This window comes from Parus major, chromosome 5 (genome assembly GCF_001522545.3).
Source record: "Parus major isolate Abel chromosome 5, Parus_major1.1, whole genome shotgun sequence".
NCBI lineage: Eukaryota > Metazoa > Chordata > Aves > Passeriformes > Paridae > Parus > Parus major.
The window spans coordinates 21,532,177-21,554,148 of record NC_031774.1 but is presented as its reverse complement, the minus strand read 5'-3'; the positions used below and the strand labels follow the sequence as shown (position 1 = coordinate 21,554,148).

The window sequence follows — 21,972 nt, the reverse complement described above, 5'->3', positions numbered from 1 at the left end:
AAAAAAAAAAAATAGCAGTGTTCCTGGAAGTCTTAAAAAAATAAACAAGCAAACGAGTAACAGGAAAGAAGGGGTCATATCTATCGTTCAGGAGACTGGAAGAGCAGCATGAAGCCCCTGCTAGGAATCACATCTACTCAGAGATCCGCCGCTGCGGCTGCGAGACCCGGCCGTGGCGGAGAGTTAAAGCCCCGGGGAGCGGCGGCGGGGCCGGGCAGCCCTCGGGCCGGGCTCTGTGTGCCCACTGCCGCCAAGGGCGGGTGCGGAGCGTCCTGAGAGAGGACACCGTACCAAGAAGCCGAGCATTTTATTTGCAAATCCCCTTTATCCTGCTCCCCTCCCTCTTCGGGGCAGTTCTGGAAAGGACTTTTCCAGGGCTTGGAAAAGCCCCCCAAAAATCACACGTTGCTCTTCCTGTGCTCCTCCTCGAATGAACCTGCTGATAAAAGAGGGGTTTCCTCCGGCGCCAGTGCCTTGGAAACCAGCGCTCTGAGCAAAGGGAAGGGAGAAAGCCGCTCCCGTGGCCCCGGAGCAAACGTGAGAGCCCAGTACGGGCGCTCCTCGCCCGAGCCAGGAGCTCAGGAGCTCCCGGGTGCATTGAGCCATCGCCTTGAGCACTTAAACCATGCTGGGGCAGCAGATTTTGGCGCAAATCACACGGAAAATAAGTTTGTGAGTGGTGGACTGTCCGCCTAACATTGTGCTGTGATATCTGTAATTGATACGAGATTGTTATCAGGGGAAAAAAAAAAAAATCGTCGCGATTGTAATTCCTAGCTCCGGGTCGGGAGTGGCTTTATTAGGGAAGATCTATTTTTTCTTTGGTTTAGACATGGTTTAAGGGAGCTGCTTGGAGATTGCAACGAGAAATATGCATTTTTTACAAATAACCAGGGAAATATCTATCGGAGAGTAAGGAAAGGAGAGGAGCAAACGAAATTCAAGGGCCAGGCAGGACCGGGGACGGGGCTAAGCCGGCCGCTCCATCGCAGCAGCCCGAAGGTTCGGGGGTGCCGAGCAGAGCGCTGCAGGGTGCGGGAACTGGAGCGGATCTGCCGCTTCTCTCCCAGACCTGGAGTCGCCTTGCCCTGAGTGCCTCATATTTGTAGTAAAAAGTATCCACGCTTCTCTGGGAGCGCTTTTCATCCTCCCTTGGCAGCAGGCACCAGCTGCTGTTCGCCGAGGGATGCTGGAGGTGGGTCTCCGGGCTGGGCCAGCACCGTCCCCGAGGCCGGGTCTCAGCACCAGGCGTGACGGACCGGGGACGAGATCCCTTTCGCTCAACCTCCTCCCCCTATTGAAGCATGTCCCCGTCTCTCCTCCCTCGCCCCCGCCGCCGCGGGCTGTCCCAGCGCTGCCCTGCTCATAAAGGTCAGGGGGAGCCGCTCTCTCCGCGCTGACAGGTGCAGCAACTGCCACTGGATGCCTTCGGCTCGGTCCTCCCTCCTCCCCGACCTCTTTGTTTCAAGCGTAGGGCAAGGAGGACATTCCCAGGCCGACGCACCCCAAGGGGAAATGCCTATCCCGCAGCGCATCCCGGCCCGGCCCCAAAAGGTCACCGGTGTCGGGGGCTGTCCTTGCGCTGCTCTGGGACCAGAGCCGGGACGCTCGGGGCGGTGGCTCCGCCTGGTCCCGCAGCGCACCCCGGGACAGGCGGGCGGTACCCAGAGCGCGGTGCCGCATCCCCAGGGCTCCGCCGAGCCTCCCTCAGCTCCAGTAGCTGCTGCCGTGCACCGTCCTTCGGCAGGAGCTGCGGGGTAAGCTCGGCCGCTGTTTCGGCGTTACCGCCCGGAGGACCACGGCTTCCCCTGAGGGCACAGCCGCCCTGCCTTCACTGCGCCCGAACTTCTGACTTAAGCAAAATATAGCCCCTGATTTCAGGGCCGGTGCTGGCAAGGTCACACGTAAAAGGAAAGTCTCGAGCAAATTAATAGCAAGTGCATATTTCCCCGCGTGAAGGAATTTACCATCAGCCAGCAGGGATGATATATTAAATATAGACACCCTCCACCCCACCACCATGCATCCCAGATCTGTCCGGGGTGTTTGCAAGCTGGACGAAGTGAGCAGCACGGCTTTAACTCAGCCCGGCTCTACCGTCTAAGCCTGTCTGTGGTCCCCGGACCGGGACACGATGCCAGCTGGGTGCGCTCGGCCGCGCCCGGCGGGACACGGAGCGGGGTGCGGGGGCCGCCCCTGCTCCATCTTCCCATTGGTTCTCACACACTGGCGTCACCCGGAGCCCCGCGAGCGCGATGTCAGAAAGAGGTGATTTTCCATGTTTTTCTGGGAACACTGGGGAAGGGGCGGAATAGAGGGGTTTGTGCTGCTCCGGGGCTCCCGGGCTCCGCTGACCAGCCGGACAGGGCAGGGCACGGCCCGTCTCGGAGTGGGCCCAGCCGCCCCTCTCCGGCCGCGGCAGCCTCGGGGTCGGCGTGCAGGACCGGGTACATGAATGCCCTTCGCTGCCCGCGGTTGGGTGCGAGCTCCACACTGTCTGCAAAAAAAAAAAAAAAAAAACAACCTAAGGGAGCACAGTTCTCTTCTGGAAAGCCCTTGCGGCCCGGAGCAGTCCCCTAAGGCACCTTAGGGACCCCGGCGTGGTCCGAGCGGAGCAGGCCATGGTGGCTGTAGTTCTCTCCTGCTGCCTCCCCTTGAGTCCCTCACAGAGAGGGCTGGGCACCCCTGCCTCGCCCCCTCCTCCGGAGCGGGCACCGCGGGCCCACCATGAGCTGCGCAGACCGCGGACCGGCAGCGGAGGCAGCCTGCGTCTGGCGGGTCCCTCACTCAGCATCCCAGCCACCAAGCAGGTGTCCTCTCTGGTGACAACACAGAGATACACAGGCACAGGTGGCCATGTGGATGCTCATGGAGCCCTCGGTTCCCGGAGCAGCAGGACGGGCCGCGCTGCGGAGCGGGGCCCAGAGCCGAGGAGAGCGCGGCTGAGGGACCACGGCCGAAAAGCAGCAGGGCTGAGGGGTGAGAGCTGAGGAAAACGGAGCTCTCTTGCTGAGGTGGCGGTAACAGGCAGCGGGGAGGGATCTGAGGGCGTGGGTGAAAAAGCTTTGCCGCACAAGCTCAGAGAAGTAGGGGCTAGCCTGGCCAGCATCGGAGCCTGGTCCTTCCTTTTTTACCGGAAAGGAGGCAAGCGGGTCAGCTTCAGTTCTCTGCAAGGGCTTTCGTTACACGAGGAACGTGTTTTAACAACATTCGATATTTATTCCCGAGGAAAGGCTCAAAAGGCAGGACAGCAAAGCCCCCGCACGGTGCAGCTCAGGCCCCAGCCGGTGCCAGGCAGCAAGCAGGAGCCAGAGCGCAAGGCGGCAGGTACCAGCCGGACGGTCACTAAGCAAGCTCCTCTCCCGAAATAAAGATGAAACTTCGTCCCGCTGGAAAAAAAAAAAAAAAAAAAAAAAAAAAAATGTTGGGGGAGATTAGCACGAGTACTTTTTTCCCTCACTCCCCCTTGCAGTGGTGTTATAAATAGGTCGCCTTCAGATCTCAGTCCAGTACAAAAGGAGCCCGCAGCTCTGAAGTGACCACACAAACCAAACCGTTGGGGAAACAAATCCGAAACAGTTTCCAAGAGCAGGGCTCTGCCAAAGTGCCAGGAGGGAACGGTGTGAAAGATCCCCCCTCTCTCCATCCCACTCTCCAGTGAAACGACCCCGCTCCCTGAACCGAAGTATTTACTCTCCCACGGCTTAGAGGTGAGGGCAGGACCTGGGGTGCTGGATCCGGCACCCCGGAGTCCTGCCGTGACTCTCCTCAGCCATCCCGCCGCCGCTCTGGCCGCACACATCGGGAGTACCAGGAGGACGGTGGAGGTTTGAGGGGACACGGCGGGTTTCCCTCGGCAGTGGCTGGGAAAGTGGGGAAGAGCTTTCTTGCCTCCTCCCCCCGGCCTCCTGCGAGAGCCGGGCTCGTCCCAGCAGCCGTCCCGCCTGCCCGCTCCCTGCAGCCCTGCGATGCCGCGCCCGGTGTGCAGGGAGCAGCGGAAACCTCTGCCTTTTCCCTGGGCTTGACACAAGCCTGAATGTTTAAATCACACAGGAATAAATATTTATTGTTCTATCAGAAATCGAAATGCAGGATATGCCCGCCATCGCCTGCGCCTCGCTCCGGGTCTTCACCCGGGAGTGACACCCGCCCTTGCCTCAGCGGAAAGGAAACAGTTCCTCGGAAACAAGGGAGTCAGGGCTGCCCTGGGCTATCCCTTCTCCCTGGGGTATGGCCGGCAGGCGACACCTGGAACGTCCGGAACTGCAGATTCCTAACGATTCTCCCATCTATTACTCGGTCGCTGTGAGCTGCTGTCCATAAAGGAGGGACCGATTGGCTCTTATATGGGCTCCAGCAGCTCTGGGGGAGAAGGGATTCTCTGGAGTGACCCCTTCCAAAACCAACAGCGACCGTACCTGAAAATTGTCTCGATATAAAACCCACGTACACATGGAATTGGCAACTTGTTGCTATGGAGCGCGAACCTTTCGGCCGCTCTTTCTCCCTTCCCTTTTGGATGCATTTGATGCAGGGGCAGGGTAGATTTGGGGTCACTCGGAGGAAAAATTACGAGATCGCGTTTCAAATGGTGCGCGTCCCTTTGCACCCTTGCTCTGCGGATCCTGGGTCCCGCAGTCGGGAATGCGGGGACAGCGGGTGGGCAGAACGCCGCGGCCGGATGGACACGGCAGTCCCGGCTGCGCCGCGACACGCGGCTCCATCGCCTCGTTTACCGGGAAGGCGGCTACAGGCTCCCTGGGTGCTTTTGTACTCGCAAGGCTCCGCTCCCGGCTGACGGGAGCTGAGGGGAATCCCTCGTCACACTTGCTGAGAGAACCGCACGCCAAACTTAGTCCGGCTAAACGAAAACATCCAGGAAAAGTGATTTCCCGGTTATTCCCCCCCCACGCCCGCTAGATCGCCAGGTATTTGCGCACATCCTTTCCCCCGGTAACGATTCCCGAATTAACCTTCCGCTTCTAGGAACGCAAATTGGCTCTTAGACAGACGTTTCCATTGCTGTCTTTTCCGAGGGCTGCGGATTAGCCCTGATTTGAATTTATTGGATTTTTCGTTATAATGTAATGCAAGGAGAGGCTAGCCGAGCGTTCTGACCGAAGGCACCCTGGGCAGCCCTCCTCCGGGTCGGCCACGCTGCACTGCCTCTCCGAGACAGTGTATTGCAACGTTCGTGAATAAAAATTATATATATGTACATATATATGTAAATGTTCACACATATGTATGTGTGTTTATAATTTTTCTTGCCCGATCCCCAAATCTCTCCGTTCAGTTTTTTTGCTCTTGCAAATTGTTTAACTTTACCGAAGAGAAATCCCGAGGCCAAGTATAATGCTGTAGCATCGAGAACTGCCCTCACATCGTTTCTTTCAGGCTTCTTTTCCATTCTCCCAAAAAATCGCGGGGGAAGGAACAGGGAAACACGTATTTGAAGCGCTTCTCTGCCGTGAGCGCCGCTGCGAGTCCGCTGCGGAGGAGCTGGGGATGCGGGAGCTGAGGTGCTCTCGGTACCCAGGGCAGCTGCCCTTGAGCAGAGCCGCTCGCAGGCTGCCGGTACCGGCAGTACCCAGGCTCCCTTGGCCGCCCCGAAGCGGATTTTAGAAAGGCTTTCGTGCATTGAGTTGGTTTGGTTTTTATTATGTTGTGGACGAGGGAAAGAAAGGGGCCTGCAGTGGGGTGGGTGAGTTTGGGAGGGGAGGAAGAAAGGACGAGAAAATAATTAAGTAGAGGTAATAAACAGAATAAGAAGGCAAATCCGCTGAAAGCTTTCTTGGACTAGAAAACTCAGCGAGCCCGTTCCTGCTCTGAGGGAAACTCACAAAATGGTTTAAAATCTCATAAATGAATCCGTCTCTGGCGGTTTTTAATGACGACGTCTCTAGAAATCCCTTCTGCATCTGGGGGGCGAGGGCTGGTCGCCTATTCTTGTCAGATCCGAGCTAATGAAAACGGCGGTGCCGGTCTTGTTTGTGGAGCAAGGCCTGGAGGGTGGCGGTGGCCAAGGGCCCCTCCCGAGCCGCCGTTTCGGGGGGTCGCATTCCCATTCTGCCTTCCCGCTCCCCCTGGAGCCGCATCCCGCTCCCCCCCGCACACACAGATATACACACACACAGATGAAAGCCACGAGTCCCCCCTGCTCTGCACGGGGTGGGGGAAGCTACGCGGGAGAAGGGAGGACACATGTTCCGGGCCCCGGGGGGAGCCCGCTGGGAGCCCAGAGCAGCCGCCGGTGCCCCCGCTCCCCGCCCGCAGCCGGCTCTGCTGCGGCCCGCGCTCCCGAAGGGGTTAAGGTTCTTCTCGTCTTCCCTTTCCATTACTCTTTTTTCTTTCATTTCGTTAAAATCTTTCTTCTTTTCTTTTCTTTTCTTTTTTCTTTTCTTTTTTCTTTTCTTTTCTTTTTTCTTTTCTTTTCTTTCTTTTCTTTTCTTTTCTTCCCAAGAACTGTGGATTTAGTTTGCGTAATATCTTTATTACTGAAAACTTCAAGGTAAGTGAGCAATAGAAACCAGATGTGGGGATGGGAGGAAGGCAGGGTAAGAGTAAGTAAGGGGTAGCAGGAGTTAACTGAGGGAGGAGGGGAATCAGGTTGAAGGGGGGGAAGGACGACGAAAGGTGATTATTGATTTATTTTTAAGCTCTTTCTGGGTTGTAATTGACCCCTCAAACCAAAAAGGGCTCCTGCCAGCCTCCGTCCCTTTGCAAGTCACCTCTGGCAATCACAGAAGCTTGGTCCAATTCTGTGTGCTTGGTGACCCTGTTAAAATCCGTCCCTGCCGCCCTCCCGTTTGGATCCAGTAGTTTTACACCTGAAGAGAGCACGTTTTTCGAGGTAAATAAATAATGACCATCATAAACGTGTGGCGAGACCCGACGGAGAGCTCGCACGGTTCTGTGCGGGGCGGCCGCGGCACCGCCGTGCCACGGTAGGGAAATGGCTCACGGCAGCGCTGGGAGAGTTGTCTGCCCTGAAGGGGTTAACGGGAGGGGGGAGGCTTAAAGGCAGATAGCTGCGGGGAAAATCCGTATTGCCTTTAATAGAGAGGAGAGGGTCGCAGAGGCGAGGGTCCCCACAGCTGGGACAGTGAGCAACGGAGAGAGCCGGAGTGCACGGAGCGTGTCACGACCATTAAATCGTCCCCGGCGCTTCCGGCGCGGATCCCTTTGTGGCGTTTATGTCATCTGCTTCATTTTCTGGGTTTCAATCATAAAAATTTGGGGGCTGGCTTGTTTTTCTGGTCTGGTTGATTTATTTTTATTTTTTTTTAAACGCAAAAGATATGACCTCCGCCGTTCCTCTGCTTCCACACACCCTCATACACACACACACGCTCACACACACCCCTTCCTGGGCCCCCTCCCCTCCACTGTCATCATCTACATATTAATTGGGGGAGAGGTCTCCCTCTCTCTCTCTCTCTTTTTTTTTTTTTTTTTCCTATGTGGTGGGGGGGAAAGTGCAGAGAAGAGCCTCTTTAGAGTGTAGTTTGGAGGGAGACACGAGGGCAAGCGTATGTGAGAGAGGGAGGGAGGGAAAGAAAAAGACCCCTTTTACTGTGCGAGAACTTAAGGGGGTTTGGAGATCTGGTCAGCTTTCACGAACATCTGAATCCTCTTAGAGCTCCCCGGCCCAGCTGTGAGTGTGTGTCTATGCGAGAGGGAGAGAGAAAGAGTGGTTCCTGGTGCCCCTCCAAGCGCATTAAGGACACTCGGGCCTTTTAATTTTAGGAATGAATGCTGATACTTGTGTTTCTTATTGTGATCCGGCTGCCATGGATTCCTACTACAACGCAGCCTCCCAGGACACAGAAGGCTCCTCGCCTTTTAGGGCATTTCAAGCAAGTGACAAGTTCAGCCCTACTTTCCTGGCCAGCAAAGGACAAGGCTTTGGTGACAGCAGCACTAAGTGCCGGAGCCGCTACAGCCAGCAGGAATGTCAGTCCCTGGATGGCAGCGTGCAGGCTCCCGGCTCTGCCGGATCTCCGGCCTCCTTTAACAAATACCCTCCGCAGCAGCAGCAGCCGCCGCACCTCTACATGCAGCGAGGCCCCTGCAAAACTCCCCCGGACAGCAACATCAAGCTGCAAGAGAGCAGCGGCCACAACGGAGCCCTGCAGGTCTCCTGTTACGGTGAGTCCTTGGCGTGCGGCGGGCAAGCGCTGGAGGCGAAAGCAGAGAGAGACTCCCGGGCCTGGGAAGGGCCTCCCGGGAAAGTGGGGGTGGTTGCCTGGCAGGACAAACCCTACCGGGGTCAAGGAGACCTTGGCCGGCTCCGGCTTGCAGCCCCTTGTCGCCGCAGCGGGGGCCGCCGTGCCCCACGAGTATCTTCATTGCCAGCCGGGTCTGGAGCCCGCGATGCCCGCGGGCAGCCGCCCTTCCCCCGGCTCCCGCTTAGCCGTGATCTTAGTCGTAATTTCGGAACGCGGGCGATGCGCGCCCGCAGAGTTGTAGCTCTTGAGCAGCGCGGGGAACTCCGCGGAATCCGGGACGGAAACGGAATCAGAAAGAGCGGAGCACCAGGCTGCGCAATGCACTCTCCGCGGGGACCGTTTTCCACAGAAAGAATTTCTGGAAAATTTCGCCGAAATCATCAGTTTTGGCAGTAACGACCTCTCCCATCTCTCACTTTCTCCCCAAATTGCCACTCCCCTAACTGATTTCTGCCCGGCTGCAGATAACCCCCTCGCATCCCCTCGGTGGGTCATTAGCGGCAATTAAGACACTCCCTCGCGCTGGCGCTCGGCAGTACAGCCGGGAACGGGGGCGCTTCTCATGTCGTTTCCGACCGTGGCTTTAAAAGGCTTATTCGGGAGGTTTCCGCTGTATCGGGGTGGTTAGGAGAAAGCAAACAAACAGCCCCCCTCAACAACGAAACAAATAAACCCCTCTAAGTTTTCCCAAGAAGAAAAGGTGGAAATGAAAGCTCTTCCTTTCCCTCCCGGTGATCTCTCTGTGAGCAGAGGGGCTGTCCCGGCCTAGGTTCAGAGCGTGTCTCCGCTGACGGGGTCCCATTCTCCATGCGTTAGTCCCAAAGGCAAGGACAGCTATAGGACCGTGTCTCTAGGGTGATCCTAAGACAGGCAGTAACTACGGACTAGGGGCACAGAGGAGGTGGAAGAGGTCCGCGACAGGCCAGCAATCCAACTTCTAGGCTCTCGCTGTCATTTGAGCACTCTTTTCTCTCTTTACCCTTTTCCCCTCTACCCTTTCATCTCTAGACTTAAAAGAGGGTAGAAGCGCCTTATTTCTGCCTGTCTCCCAAACCCTGGCTTGCCAGGTCGCCTTCAGGCGCAGTCCCTCGCTCCCTGCTTGCAGCTGAGGTACCCCGGGATCCAGGTCCACAGCCCCAGTTCTCCCACGCACAGGTGGCTTCCCTTCCAAGGAAAAAGACATTAAATTCTCTCCATACGGACGTGCCGGGAGCCGAAGGTATAGCCCAGCTACGCTGCTCCCGGACGGGCTTCTGCCCGGACCCGCACGGTTCCTCCCCACAGCCGGTGGCACAAGCATCCTCCCCCGGGTATCTCCTCACCGGGCCCTGAGGCCATGAGGGCTCTCTTTGATGGATGCTTGCACACTTTTTCTGGCCAGAACTGGAGCTTTGACCCTCTCCTACGCTCGCTCTCTTCCCCTGCCCTTTCCCCGTGGGCGGACAATCCCCACCAGCGTCAGGCCCGCTCCGCACCCGCGGAGCCCTTCTGGGGCCAGCCCGGGCACCGCGGCAAAGGACACACGGTGGGACCGGGGAGACCTGCGGGGCTGCGGCCAGTGCAGGAGGTAACCGGTCCCCGCTCCCTCCGGGAATGGGATCTCAGGACAGCCCCTCGTGCCTTCCTGACATCCTCTCTCTGTTAACCGGCTCTCTTGTTTTTGTAGGTTGCAAAGCCCGGGGCACCGGCATAGCCTGTGATGACACATTACAACCCCCCGGTAGAATCACACGAGTTTATTGCCCTCCTAACACCGCCGGGGTTCCCCCGACTTATTTTCAAGCCAGGCTCAGGGTTCTCCTTCAGTGGGAGCCCTACGGCGGTGGCGGATGGCCCGGCCCGACCCAGACCGCGCTCGTTGTGAGCGCTTTGTGATGTGGCTGGGGACGGTGGGCTGTAATGAGAGACACATGGTTCGGCAAGGATAATTAATAGCAATAGTGATAATAATAGTGCTTAATGGTTTATGAGAGAGACTCGCTAATAACAGACAGATCGGGGTTTCGCGGAGCGGCTACAACATCCATAGCCGCCTCTCCGCCTTTTCCCAAACAGCGAGACCACCGCGCCGGGAGCAGGAGCTGTGCCCGAGGAACCCCGCCAGAGCTAAGGGGAAACCTCCGAGTCGGGGTAGATCCCCCCGGCGCGGGTGGACGCGGGGAAAGAGAAAGCCGTCCTGGTTCTCTGCAGCGGGCACAAGCGCGGCCAGCCAGCGCGCACACGGCACTCAAGGCTGGTCAGGAGAGCTACCCCGAGAGGTTTGCTTGGGAGGCCGGGGACAGGCGGCTGTCCCACTGCTTCCCTCCGACACCCCTCCGCAGCTTGGGTGCTGCCGTGCGCGCTGTGCAGAGGTGAGGGAGCGCGGCGGGGACCACTGGCTGCCCGCGTCCCCCGTTGTCCGGGCCTGAGCAGGATGCTGGAGTGCTGGGACGCCGTGACTGCAAACCCCTCACTTTTAAAAACAACAGAACCCCCAAAGAGGAGGAAAGAAACCCAACCAAGCGAAACACAAACCGAGGCCAACCAGCGGGCAGGCTCTCCTGCCAGGGCGATATTCAGGCGGTCGGCTTCTCCCGCTCCCGTCTTTGCGGTGGGCCCATGGCCCGGCCGGTCCCGCCCGAGCTGGTCCCCTCCTGGGGATGCTGCTGCCTGCACGGCCACCCCGTAGCCCTGGCCTCCGCCTTTCCCCTGGTGGCTGTGGAGGCCCGGGCGAGCCCCGAGCCGAGCGGCCGGGGCTGCGGCGGGGGCCGGCATGGCGGGCATGGCGGGGCATGGCGCACACACCGCGCCGGAGGGACACGGTGTCCCCTCCTTTTTTTAGTTGTTTGATTTCATTTTATTTCTTTAATAAACAAGTCTTTTTGAGTTATAAAAAGCCCGAGCCTGCCATCTATTGCTCTCGGCTTCTATTTCTAGATCTAAGACCTTCCACTGCATTGTAGGGGATAAATATAGGCCAGGGTGAGCTGCGGCCGTAAATACACGGAGAACACGGACGGCAATCGTCGGAGCGCTTCCAGCCAGGCTTCTGGCAGGGACAGCGGCACCGAGCGGCCCTGGCTCTCGGCCGGGCTCCCCGCGGCCCCCTCGCAGCGCCGGCTGCCGGCCTGGCCCTTTGGGGCTCCCGGCACGGCTCCTCCTGTGCCCACCCGGAGCTCGCTGCCCCTGCGCTGCGATGGGCCGGCAGCCACGCACTGCTTACCCCGCGTTCCCTGACGCCAATAGGGGTACGGGCTATTCCGCAAACCGGCACGAATAGTGACAGCCGAATTCTTAAATAAAAGTCATAGAACCAGAGGATCTTCAATGTTGGAGGAGACCTTCACGATCATTTAGTCCTGAGAACAGGTTATATATATCCTGGCTTAGGAGGGGATAAAGCTTTTGGATGATTTATGTGCTATAGTAATCTGACTTGCTATTTCTACTGCGTGGAGCTGAAGTAAGTTGTATTTCTTGAAACATATGTATTCACATACCCCTATACACACAGAAATGTATACGTATATTGCTGTCTAGAAATACCGACTGGAACAAAATCCTTTTGGGAGAGAAGGCAAATGTGATGGGGATATTTGCTCAAAAGGTACAGGAGAAAGGAAACGACTTTCCCTAACAGAGGAAATTCTTTAAGTACCGCATTATGCAAATAACGACCATTTTTAAAATTTAGCTAGCAAATAAAAAGTGCAGCTGTAAGTGCGTTATTACTAGAAGTACAGAAAGCACCGCTGTAGGAATCGGAGCCTCGCTGCGTGCTTTTCAAACTGACACTTTTCATGTATTTCTCCTCCTCCTCCTTCCCTGATGTAATGTAAGTTGCAGGCACGGCAGGAACGAGCTCGCTGGCGGTCCCTCTCCTCCTCCCGCGAGAGACCTCCGTCTGCCAGGCGCTCGGGGCTCCCCGCGGGGCCGCGCTCAGCCCCCGCCGACGCTCAAGGGCTCTGCGGAGCTCGCCGTGCTCGTCTGCCCCCTTCCCCCGGCTTCCGCCGCAGCCCCGCGCCCGGAGCGGAACGGGGTAACGGGGCCCGTGTGCTCCCCTTGGGACTCCCTCAGAGCTCCCCCTCCTCGGGCGATGCCGTGTCCCCGCACCGGCGTCCGGGCCGTCCTGCTGAGGATCTCCGCAGGAACGGCTCTGCCAGGAGCGGGACGGAGGTCCGTGCCCCTCGCCCGCCGAGAGCCCGGGGTGCAGAGGACTTGGGGAGGGGTGTCCCGAGCTGCGGCGGCCCTTCCTCCCCTTCCGTCTCCCCGTGGCTTTGATCCCGGCTCCCGGCTCCTGGCCGGGCTCCTCCGGCGCGGCTGAGAGAGCCGGCGGGGAGGCAGGCGGGCTGCGCGGCCTCCCCCGCACCTCTCTCGGCCGGGGTGGGGAGATGCTGCTGTCCTGATCCCTCAGAGACGGGCCAGTATAAAGGGGAGAGGTGCTCGGGAGGCAGACGCGAGTGGGGAAGTGGGGGAAGGGGACACGGAGGGACGTGATCCGAGCTGGCATCAAGGAGCAGGAGCCGGCAAGCGGAGCCAGGAGGGCGGGGAGGCGAGGCGAGCTTCAGGGAGCAGGGCGGCAGAGCCGGCCCTTCCCTCCCGCTGATGTGGGACCGGCTGCCCGGCGAGGCTCGGCCGCCGGCTCCCGGCGTGCTGCTGACGCCGCCCTGGCAATAGCCCTCTCTTTTCCACAATAGGGCCACCAGATCTGCCATTCAAGGGTTCCGGCACCCTCCCAGGGAGGGGAGGGAGCTCTCGCCAGGAGTTTGGCTAAGCCTCTGTTTGAGCAGACACTCGGAGGTGCGGGATCTCCTCCGCGGAAACCTGCGGGATTTCCTCAGGGAGCCAGACGCGAAGGTAGGGCTCACGTTCCTTACCCCTAGGGCCGCGCAGGAAGGTTTATTCGCGGCTTTTTCCAAAATGTGTTTTGCGCTTCTCTTGAATTGGACAGTAGGTCTGGCTGGAAGCTTTTATAGGATTCCTGACCCGAGCTGTTTATAACACTCATGTGTCAAAGGACCGGGAGACTCCCTCCCCCTGTATCCCTGCCGCTCCCTCCTTGCAGGATCATTTCTTTTCGCGCTGGAGCTGTTTATTTTCGACTTGTCCGCTGCTGATTGGAATTAACTCCGCTTTAGCCTTACACTTCAGCAGCGCACGCCTGTAAAACCAGCAGGACGTTACCAGCAACAAAAAGGTGCAGAAAGAGAAAGAGTCTTAAAACTTTTACTAGTCTTAATTATTTTGAAAGCAACACAGAGCGAAGCAGACGAGAAAAATACTGATGGAGAGAGAGATTTGGAGATGCTTATTTGAGTGCGTTTTTTTCCTAAGGGTTTGGTGTAGGAGTCCTATTAACAATATATGCTGATGCCAGATAGCGCAAATGAGCTCTGTGTGTGTTATCTGGAGCTGCAGGCTGTTTATTTTGTGCAGCCTTTTTGAGTGTACATGCAGTGTGGTTGCATGACTAACTGGCTGGAGTGATTCACTGGCTGCTTTATGGGTGACTGCTCAAAACAAGTTGTGAATCAAAAGAGATTTCTTTGGCTGTGGTTTCTAACCTCCCAAGTTAAATGCACCCACGGTTTAAGGGGAGCTAATGTGCAGACTTCAGTCCCTCAGATCGTGAGGATTTATTCATTTTCCAAGCCCTGCATTCAAAGCCATGGTGAGTTTCCCTAGTAGGAGGGACGTGGTGTCTGAGAGGCTCAGAGCCAAGGTCTGCTGCTAAAGGACATCTCCAGACCTGTCCATTAGGTCGCCTAATGGACCTAATGTTCACCTAGTTCCTGGCCCTTTAGCCAGTTTTGCTCCCTGGAGTCCTTAAGATGCTGCATTATTTGTTCAGGGAATTTTTGTGGCTTAGCATTTCTCAGGTAAAAAATGTGAATATGTCTCGGGGCAGTAAGAAGCTTTTATTCTCATTTTACAGTTTGAAAAACTGACACTTGGAATGTCCGAGTGGCTTGTGCAAGGTGTGGCCCCTCAGTGGCATCTGTGTGACCTTCGCAGGGCCGTGGCTCTGGCAGAAAGAGGCACTCGGCTGCCTGAGAAGGAGCCGCTGCTGGAGTCAGAAACTCACAGAGTAGAGGTCCCATGTGTGATTTTGGAGGGGCTTTAACTGAGGTTTCTTGACAGTCATATCCTCATTCAATACAAAAAGCTCTAAGCAATCGGTATGTCCTCGTATCCTCAGGTTTCTCATGTGAAATGGGCTCAACCCGCCAATCCACGTTAATGGTCTAATCTGTAAAATGCAACTCATCAGTGTAGGCAATCTATATTGGCCAACACTAGATATGAGTTGTGCTTTTCAGAAATTGCTGAGCAATCACTGCCCCAAAAGTCATATGTTTCTGAGGTACTCCTCCTACACATCTGAAAAAAATCCCATCTCAATTGTTAATCATGTTGGAAAGCGCAGGTTTAATATCTTTGTGCTGATACATTTTCACATGGAAAAAAGAGATAGTTCTGGATTAGGAGAAGCCTGAGTGGTAATGCAGCTGATATAGGACCCCTGTGACTTGAGAAACATTTACTAAGAGATGGATGGAAATATTTCATATTAATAAAATGTCAGAGCAATTTATCATAGTGTCTCAGCAGCCTCAACTTGTAGAGGAAAGTTCATAAATAAAGGAGGAAAGCACTTACATGTAATAAATAAATTACCTCCACTTTATTTTCTGTGTAAGTTCAGATGATTCAATGTTATTATACATATTGGTGAATCTGCTTGGCCATATTTTTCATTCATGCTTGCAAATCATCTTCATATTTTGACTGTCACATAAGTAGACACAATGTGAAAGAGCAATTGTGATCACCATGATCATGATAATTCTAAGGTCATATTTTGGTCAAAGAGAAATCACTGAGAAATAGGGTAAATGAATGTAGAGAGGAAGGAGAAGAGATAAATGAGGAGAGGCAGGGGAAGAAAAAGAAGAAGAGGAGATATCTTAGATGGGTAATAAACAGTGACAGACTCAGCATTATTATGGAAGGTGGTTTGCAACAGATTTTATAAACTATCTAAGTACGAATCCACCAGTATCAAATTCTTTATATCTCCCTTGAGAATAGCCATGATTCAATATTTTGTAGCTGCTGCCTTCAGGTCCCAGCAGGAGTTAGTCATGACAAGTTGGTATATCATGAACTATGGTCTCTCATCTGCACTGACTGAAGACAGTTGCATCACCCAACTCAGTATTAAATGTCTATTTAAGTCTGTTCATATCAAATGATTTATTTTTTTTTTAATGAAGATGCAGTTTAAGTGTTACTCTTTTCACACCTGCTTATTGGAAAGAGATGGTTGAATCAGTAGTATTTCTAAATATATTCTTTATTGGCAAGAACTGAGTTCATTAGCTGTAAGGCAGTGGGTGAGCTGGTGGTGGAGGCTGAAAGGTAAGCTGGTTTATTCACCAACATACTCCACTCTGTATGCTGAGCCCGGGTGCAAACTCTGTGGGACTTGAGATAGCAGCCACCTATATTCAGTGGAAGTCTGAAAACCCTACAAAACCAAAGGACAGGGAGTCAACAGCATCAAGGCCCATCAGAGAAGTGTTATCAATGGGGAATGAGGAAACTGAGGAAGAGAACAAATGCTTTGGGTAGACTGATGTCGGGGGGAAAATAAAATAAATTTGTAAGGTCTCAGTATATCTCCTATCTGATTGCTGTTGTTCCCCATGTGGGCTCTAGGTGCAAGCACTGCTGCCTAAAAGAAATATCTTGTGTCACATCAGTTCCTTCCTGTAGTGGAAACAGTACCCCCGGGGCTTTGGATATTGACTGACTTCTTCACTTGGGAGCCGTAACATTGGTTTTTAGGGTAGGATGCTGTTTCCAAAAAGGGAAATGGGGAACTATTCGTTCTTTTGATGCAAGAGAGATCAGATAACAAAAGCACTTGCAGGTATGTAACCTATTCAGGAGCAGTGGGAAGTGAAAGAAATTCACACCAGAATTAAATCAAAACAAACCAAAGTTTTACACTATGCCCAGGGAAAGAGTGCAATATTGAGAATTTTCCCATAAAGGGTTGAAAACAATCAAAGAATGACTCTGTTCTGGTACAGTGTTCAGAGAGACCTGAAGGCCCATCTGCAAGACCATAACTCTACAAGGTGTTGAGGAATGTGTGTGACACAGGCCAGAAGTTTTACAAAACAGGGGAAAGAGGAATATATTGCTCAGCCCAAAACTTAATACGAGACCTGAGCCACAGCAAGGTTTTCAAAAGAAAAGAAAAGCATTTAAAAAATGACACCACAGGCTCACAGGAGTACCAGCCTGCTGGGCATGGAGCTGGTCTCAGGCTGTTGGGTCTGCCAGGTGGGGATGGGTCACCTATGAGACTGGTCCTTTCCAGTGTGTGTGCACAAGCCCACAACACCAGGTTTTTCCTGCCCCAGAGAAGCCACTCAAGAAATACCACACAGGAGGCTGATGCATGTCCATTCCCACTGTGCAGCCAGCTGGAAAGAGGAACTGGGCAGAGCCTTGTTCTGCAGAGCTTGTTCCCAGAGGAGAGCCTGAAGCCAAATGTGGGGCAGGATATGCACTACAGCCTGGACCACAGTGCTGGTCTATGGTTCATGAGGCAGCGAGACCTTCTGGAGCACCGTGCAGTTCTTTCCCAGCCATGCTGGGGATGGTGCATGCCCAGACCTCTGCCTGGAGTAGAGTCAGGAGCACAGCTGTGGCAAGGACCCATAGCTGAGAGCTGAGAAGCACTGTGCTATAGACATAACCTGGCTTATCAAGATTTGGTCTGTACCTTCGTAAGCAGATTGGAGCCAGATATCACTCTGAGCTAGACAGGACACAGCCAAATGCTAGAAGGCAAGAGGAAGAAGAACCTACCTAAATTGGCAGAGGATCTGCAGACATTTTGTGTTTCTCACATCTCCAGTGAGGACTTCCAAGACAAATAGCCGATGGACCAATTGCTAGACAGTTAGACAGATTGTGCAGAAGGCCAGAAACACTCCACGAAGCTGTGGGATTTATGGCAGAGCTTAAATATTGCATTTCAGCTCTTGAACAGAAGTTGGAAAGCTGCTACTGGAAGAGGGGGAAGCTGGTTGCTTTATATAGGTATGAGGTCTTGTGCTAGAGAAATGAGTATTTCCATGCAGTTTATACCACTTCAAGCTATTAGAAAAAGAGACTTAGAAGGATAGAAAGCAATGGGGTATTGGCTGCAACATCAAACATGAGTGCAGCAACTCACTTAACTGCGGCTCTGTTGGGGAGGGGAAGTATCCACAGAGAGGGTTGTTATAAATATTTGACTGGTCAGGACAGAGCCTCATAAAAATCTACTGAAAGGCCCAAAGTCAGCTCAGGAAACAGAGGGACTTGTAGCTGCACATGCAAATTTTGGTGATGCTGGTTTTAAGTTAGAGTTGAAGCTATAATAAAGCTTATTTGTGCCTAGATTTGGATATTAAGTTGATATCCAGAGAACCCTGCTGTTTCCTTGTGGTCTTTAGTTCGGTTTTGTGGCTGGTTGTCCTGGAAATCCCCTTTTCCTTGGCCTAGGTGGTAAAAATTTGAGTTCTTGGTTGAACAACCTTTTTCTCCATTTGTCAGCAGTCCACCTCAGAGGGTGGGCAATGGGAACAGCCAAGTAGCAGGAGAGGGGTTTATAACCTGTGTAATTTACAGCCATCTCAGGTGCTCATTCAAGTGTGGAATTTAAAGCTAGAATTTTGTATAGGAGATAGGAAAATAAAACAACATATGGCAAGCACTCTTGAGAGCTCATTATCACCAAAACACTCAAAAAAGAGGTTCTGATGTTTTGCTATGATGTCTTGAATTCGTGAAGTCTTTAGTCATGCCATAAGAAAACCGGTTTAGAGGAAAATGCAGAGAAAGGATGAAAAATTACTACAAGGAGGTGTGATGGTTTTCTTGCATGTGTTGTATTTCTAAAGTGGGTCCCCAAAGATGAGGAAAAACCCTACTGCAGCTGGTCATGGAAACCAGAGAGGGAGATGATGGGACAGTCCCACATGTAGCCCTCACCCTCGCATGTGTCTGAGGGAAGGCAGGGGCTGAGGAAAGTGTCCTTGCTGGCAAAAAATGCATGCAGCAGACTGGACTGCTGGGATCCAGGAAATTGCTCAGCATAGCCAAGGTGGGAGATGAGCTAACACTGAGCATACACATCACTGTGGTTGGCACCTGGTCAGTCAGCATCAGGGCTTTCAGCCTGCAGTGCTTTCCTTCAAAAACACGGCTCATGTGAAAAAAAAGAGGTTTGGGCAATCTGTTTGCGGCACCTGCCTCTGTGGGCAGGACCTGAGCTGTCTCTTTGAGCTTCTACACAGTTTTTGGACCTCATCAGCTGTCCTGGTTAGAAAAGAAGGCCAGGAAGAGCTTTGTTGTGTGATACGTTAACCAGAGGGTGTTTGTGTCCTACCATTACTAGATAATATCTGAGATGTGCCTTACTGGGTTCATTTTGGTTACCACAGCGGGTATCTGGAGGTGAAAATGGCTTTCATGTTAGCACAAGTCCACACACTGAAATAGTGTAGTGTGGGTCTCCCATCCTCTCCCTCAAGAGACCAAGACAGCAGAGGCAGCCACCCAGTCCCTGTGGCACAGCTGGGATGTCCTGCTGTGGGGTGAGCCCTTTAATAGGAACTAAAGATATTTTGTAAACAGGCTATCATGAGCTCCAGGCTGCCAAGCTAAATTGAACCCAGAGCAAGGTGAACTGCTGAAGAGAGGTATAACATGCATCCTGGGCAAACTCAGCCAGGAGCAAAGGGGCAGTGTCAGGGAATGTCAGGGAAGGCAGCATGGGACTGTCAGCCCGTCTGGCCTTGCAGGGCACTGATGCTGCTCCTGGAGGTTCAACTGCAGACTTGCCAGGATGACAAAAGCTCCACATGCCCCTTGTGAGAAGAGAAAGCTACCCTGATGGTGAAAGGAGAGCAGCCAGGCATTTTCAGGGCTGAAGCAGTTTCCATTGAACACAGCTGGGGGTGCCTGTGGGGTCGGAACAGCACTGACACAAGAGCACAGTCACCAAAGACTAGTTCTGCCAGTGCCTTGTTCAAAGGCTTTTTTTTTTTTGTGCAGATACCTCCCTCAGCAGGGCAGCAAGAAAAAATGGAGATTGCATCCTTTTTTATCTCCTTCTTCCACAGTGTGCAGGAATGAAAACTCTCCTATTTCATCCATAGATGCAAGTTTTCAAAAGCAGAGTTCATGGAACTGAGAGGGGAATGTTCCTCCAAAAGGCAACTGATGTCAAACAAGGTGTGATTAAAAAAACCAAACCCTTATTTGGCAACCTTGTCTGCTTTTTGACTCTTTTCAGACTAGCAAGGCAAAAGCCCTCTGGTCATGGTGGGAAAGCTTGGAATTTAAAGATGAAATGTTGTGTAGGAGATGGGAAAATAAAACAACTTGTGACAAGAACTCATTATCACCAAAACACTCAAAAAAGAGGTTCTGATGCTTTGCTATGATGTCTTGAAGTTGTAAAGTCTTTAGTCAAGCCATGAGAGAACTGGTTTGGAGGAAAATGCAGACAGATGATGGAAAATAACTACAAGGAGGTGTGATGATTTTCTTGCATGTGTTGTATTTCTAAAGTGGGTCCCCAAAGATGGGGAGAAACCCTACTGAGCAGTGTCTCCTGGGACATTATTGCGATTCATAGCTGTTGATGTTGTTGGGCTTTTGCCCGAGACAGAATCTGCCAGACAATATTTGTTGGTAGCTATGGATTTCTTTAGAAAATGACCTGAAGTTTACCCAAAAAGGAACCAAGGGGCTGTGATATTAACCAAGCTTCTAAGGGCTGAGTTTTTCACCATATTTGGGGACCAAGACACAAAGACCGTGCAACAAGGCAGAGGCTTTGATGCTGAAGTATTTCAACAGGTTTGTCAGATGCTGGTAAAGGAAATGGGAGGTTTCCAGCATCCTAAAGATGGTAGGGAGGAGAAGCTTGGCTGGTGCTGAGAGAAGGCATTGAGCCAACTGCATGCCACCTGGCCTGAGATGCCTCCATTTACACTCCCTGCTCTCCCTGTGCTGCTCCTCAAAGCTTGGGTACCTGCCCCACACTGAGAGACCTTAGCATGTTTTACACAGCACCAAAACCCCATGAGTGTGCAACCAAATCATCCTCCAGACCCTTCACAAGAGAGTGACAAAAGGACCAGGACTGATCCAGCCCTTTGTCTGTTCTGTTGGGTTTTAATGACATTCACTGTAAAGGGAAAGCACTGTATGACCCAGTTTTCCTTTTCTGACATTATCCAGGAAACACAAAGAAATTGCAAGAAATTCGTAAATCTGGACTATGTAAGTCCAGCCTATCTGAACTCTGCAAAAATCAAGTGGAACGGGCTAGGTTTTTCTAGAGAAAATCTGATGCAAGTACTGCTTGCCCCAGGCAATGTGAACGTTGTCTGATGTAGGCTTTTGTATGGAAACCTGGCTGATTGCACATCCCACAGAGATGGAGATATTAGGAGCCTGCAGCAGATAAGCCATGGTCTGTAGCACTGACCACATACATGCATTAACACGTAAGAGACCAGTGGGTCCTGGCCAAGGAGAAGTTATGAGGATAACTGAGTGGGTTCTGAAAGCCAAGAACTAAGGGTGTCAGGCTGCTAGAAATTAGTTCCCCACTGGGGAAAACCAGGGAACGGCCACATTTAGCCCACAGATTTCATTAAAACCAAGAACTTTGCTAAGAACTCCTCCTTGGGAGAATTTCTAAACAAAAGTGAGCAGCAGCTGAAAGCCTGTGGTGGCATCCCAGTGGGAGCACAGTCAATCCAAGCTCTGTGAAAATGTCCCAAGAGGAAAATGTGATATGAGTGTGTAAATAGCTACACTGGTTGCTCTGGCACTTCTTCCCTGTATGCCTGACACGAGGTAGGTCCATGGGTCTGGGTCCTTCTGGAAGGGGGCTGAGCAGGGCATGTTTTTGCAGGGATGCCTGACAATGGTGAGGAAAGCAGTTCCTTTTTGTTCAGTCCAGTGCCAGAAGTATTAACCCAGTGGTGTGAGCATGGGCAGTGACAAGTGCCCAAAGCACATCCCAGAGCATGCCTGGCCCAGGCAGCAGGGAAAAGCAGGGGACCTGGCAGCATGGCATGATAGTGGTGTAGCGTCATGGCTAAGGTGACCTGCTCCTCACCCTGTTGTGTCCTACCCAAAGCATTGTCAGACCACCCCTTTTCCAGGCAGGCAGCTCTGCTCCTCAGCCTTCAGCTCTCCTGGCCCAGCTTTTTCCTGGGGAAAAAAAACATTAAACAAAAAGATGGCACACTGGCTTCCAGACTCTCCCTGCCTGGTAATAATCTATGAAGCTTCCCACTGTAGCATCCAAACACCACAGCCCATCAGCTGACAGGGGACAAAGTAACATTTTATTTTCTGTTTGTCAGATCATGTTCTTGACAAAGTTACAAACTCATGTTATATAGTCCACAGTGTACTATAGTTTAAAGCAAATTGGACTGTATAGCAGTTCATAAGCCTCAGCTTCATAAGCTGTAGGAGGTGTCAGTGGGAAGAACAATGTGGTTTAAGCCAGTTCAGGGAGATGCATCTTTGCTTTGGAAAACAGAGGACACAAGCAGCAAATACTCAGAGGGTCCCTGATTCCAGGCTAGTCTCTCCTTACCAGCAGAATCCCTTCTTTGGGATGGAGACTTTCCTCTAGCACTAAAACCTTGGCTCTAAAACCCTGGCT

General features: G+C 53.0%; 1 protein-coding gene across 1 annotated transcript in view; it reads left to right on the top strand.

Moving 5' to 3' along the window:
- Positions 1-7,527: 7,527 nt before the first annotated feature.
- Positions 7,528-21,972, top strand: part of ALX4 (ALX homeobox 4) — a 43,801-nt gene continuing 29,356 nt past the window's right edge. The window contains exon 1 of the mRNA XM_033515356.1: positions 7,528-8,151. Within this exon, the coding sequence (XP_033371247.1) occupies positions 7,752-8,151 (400 nt within the window). The 5' untranslated portion in view covers positions 7,528-7,751. The remainder of the gene's footprint in view (positions 8,152-21,972) is intronic.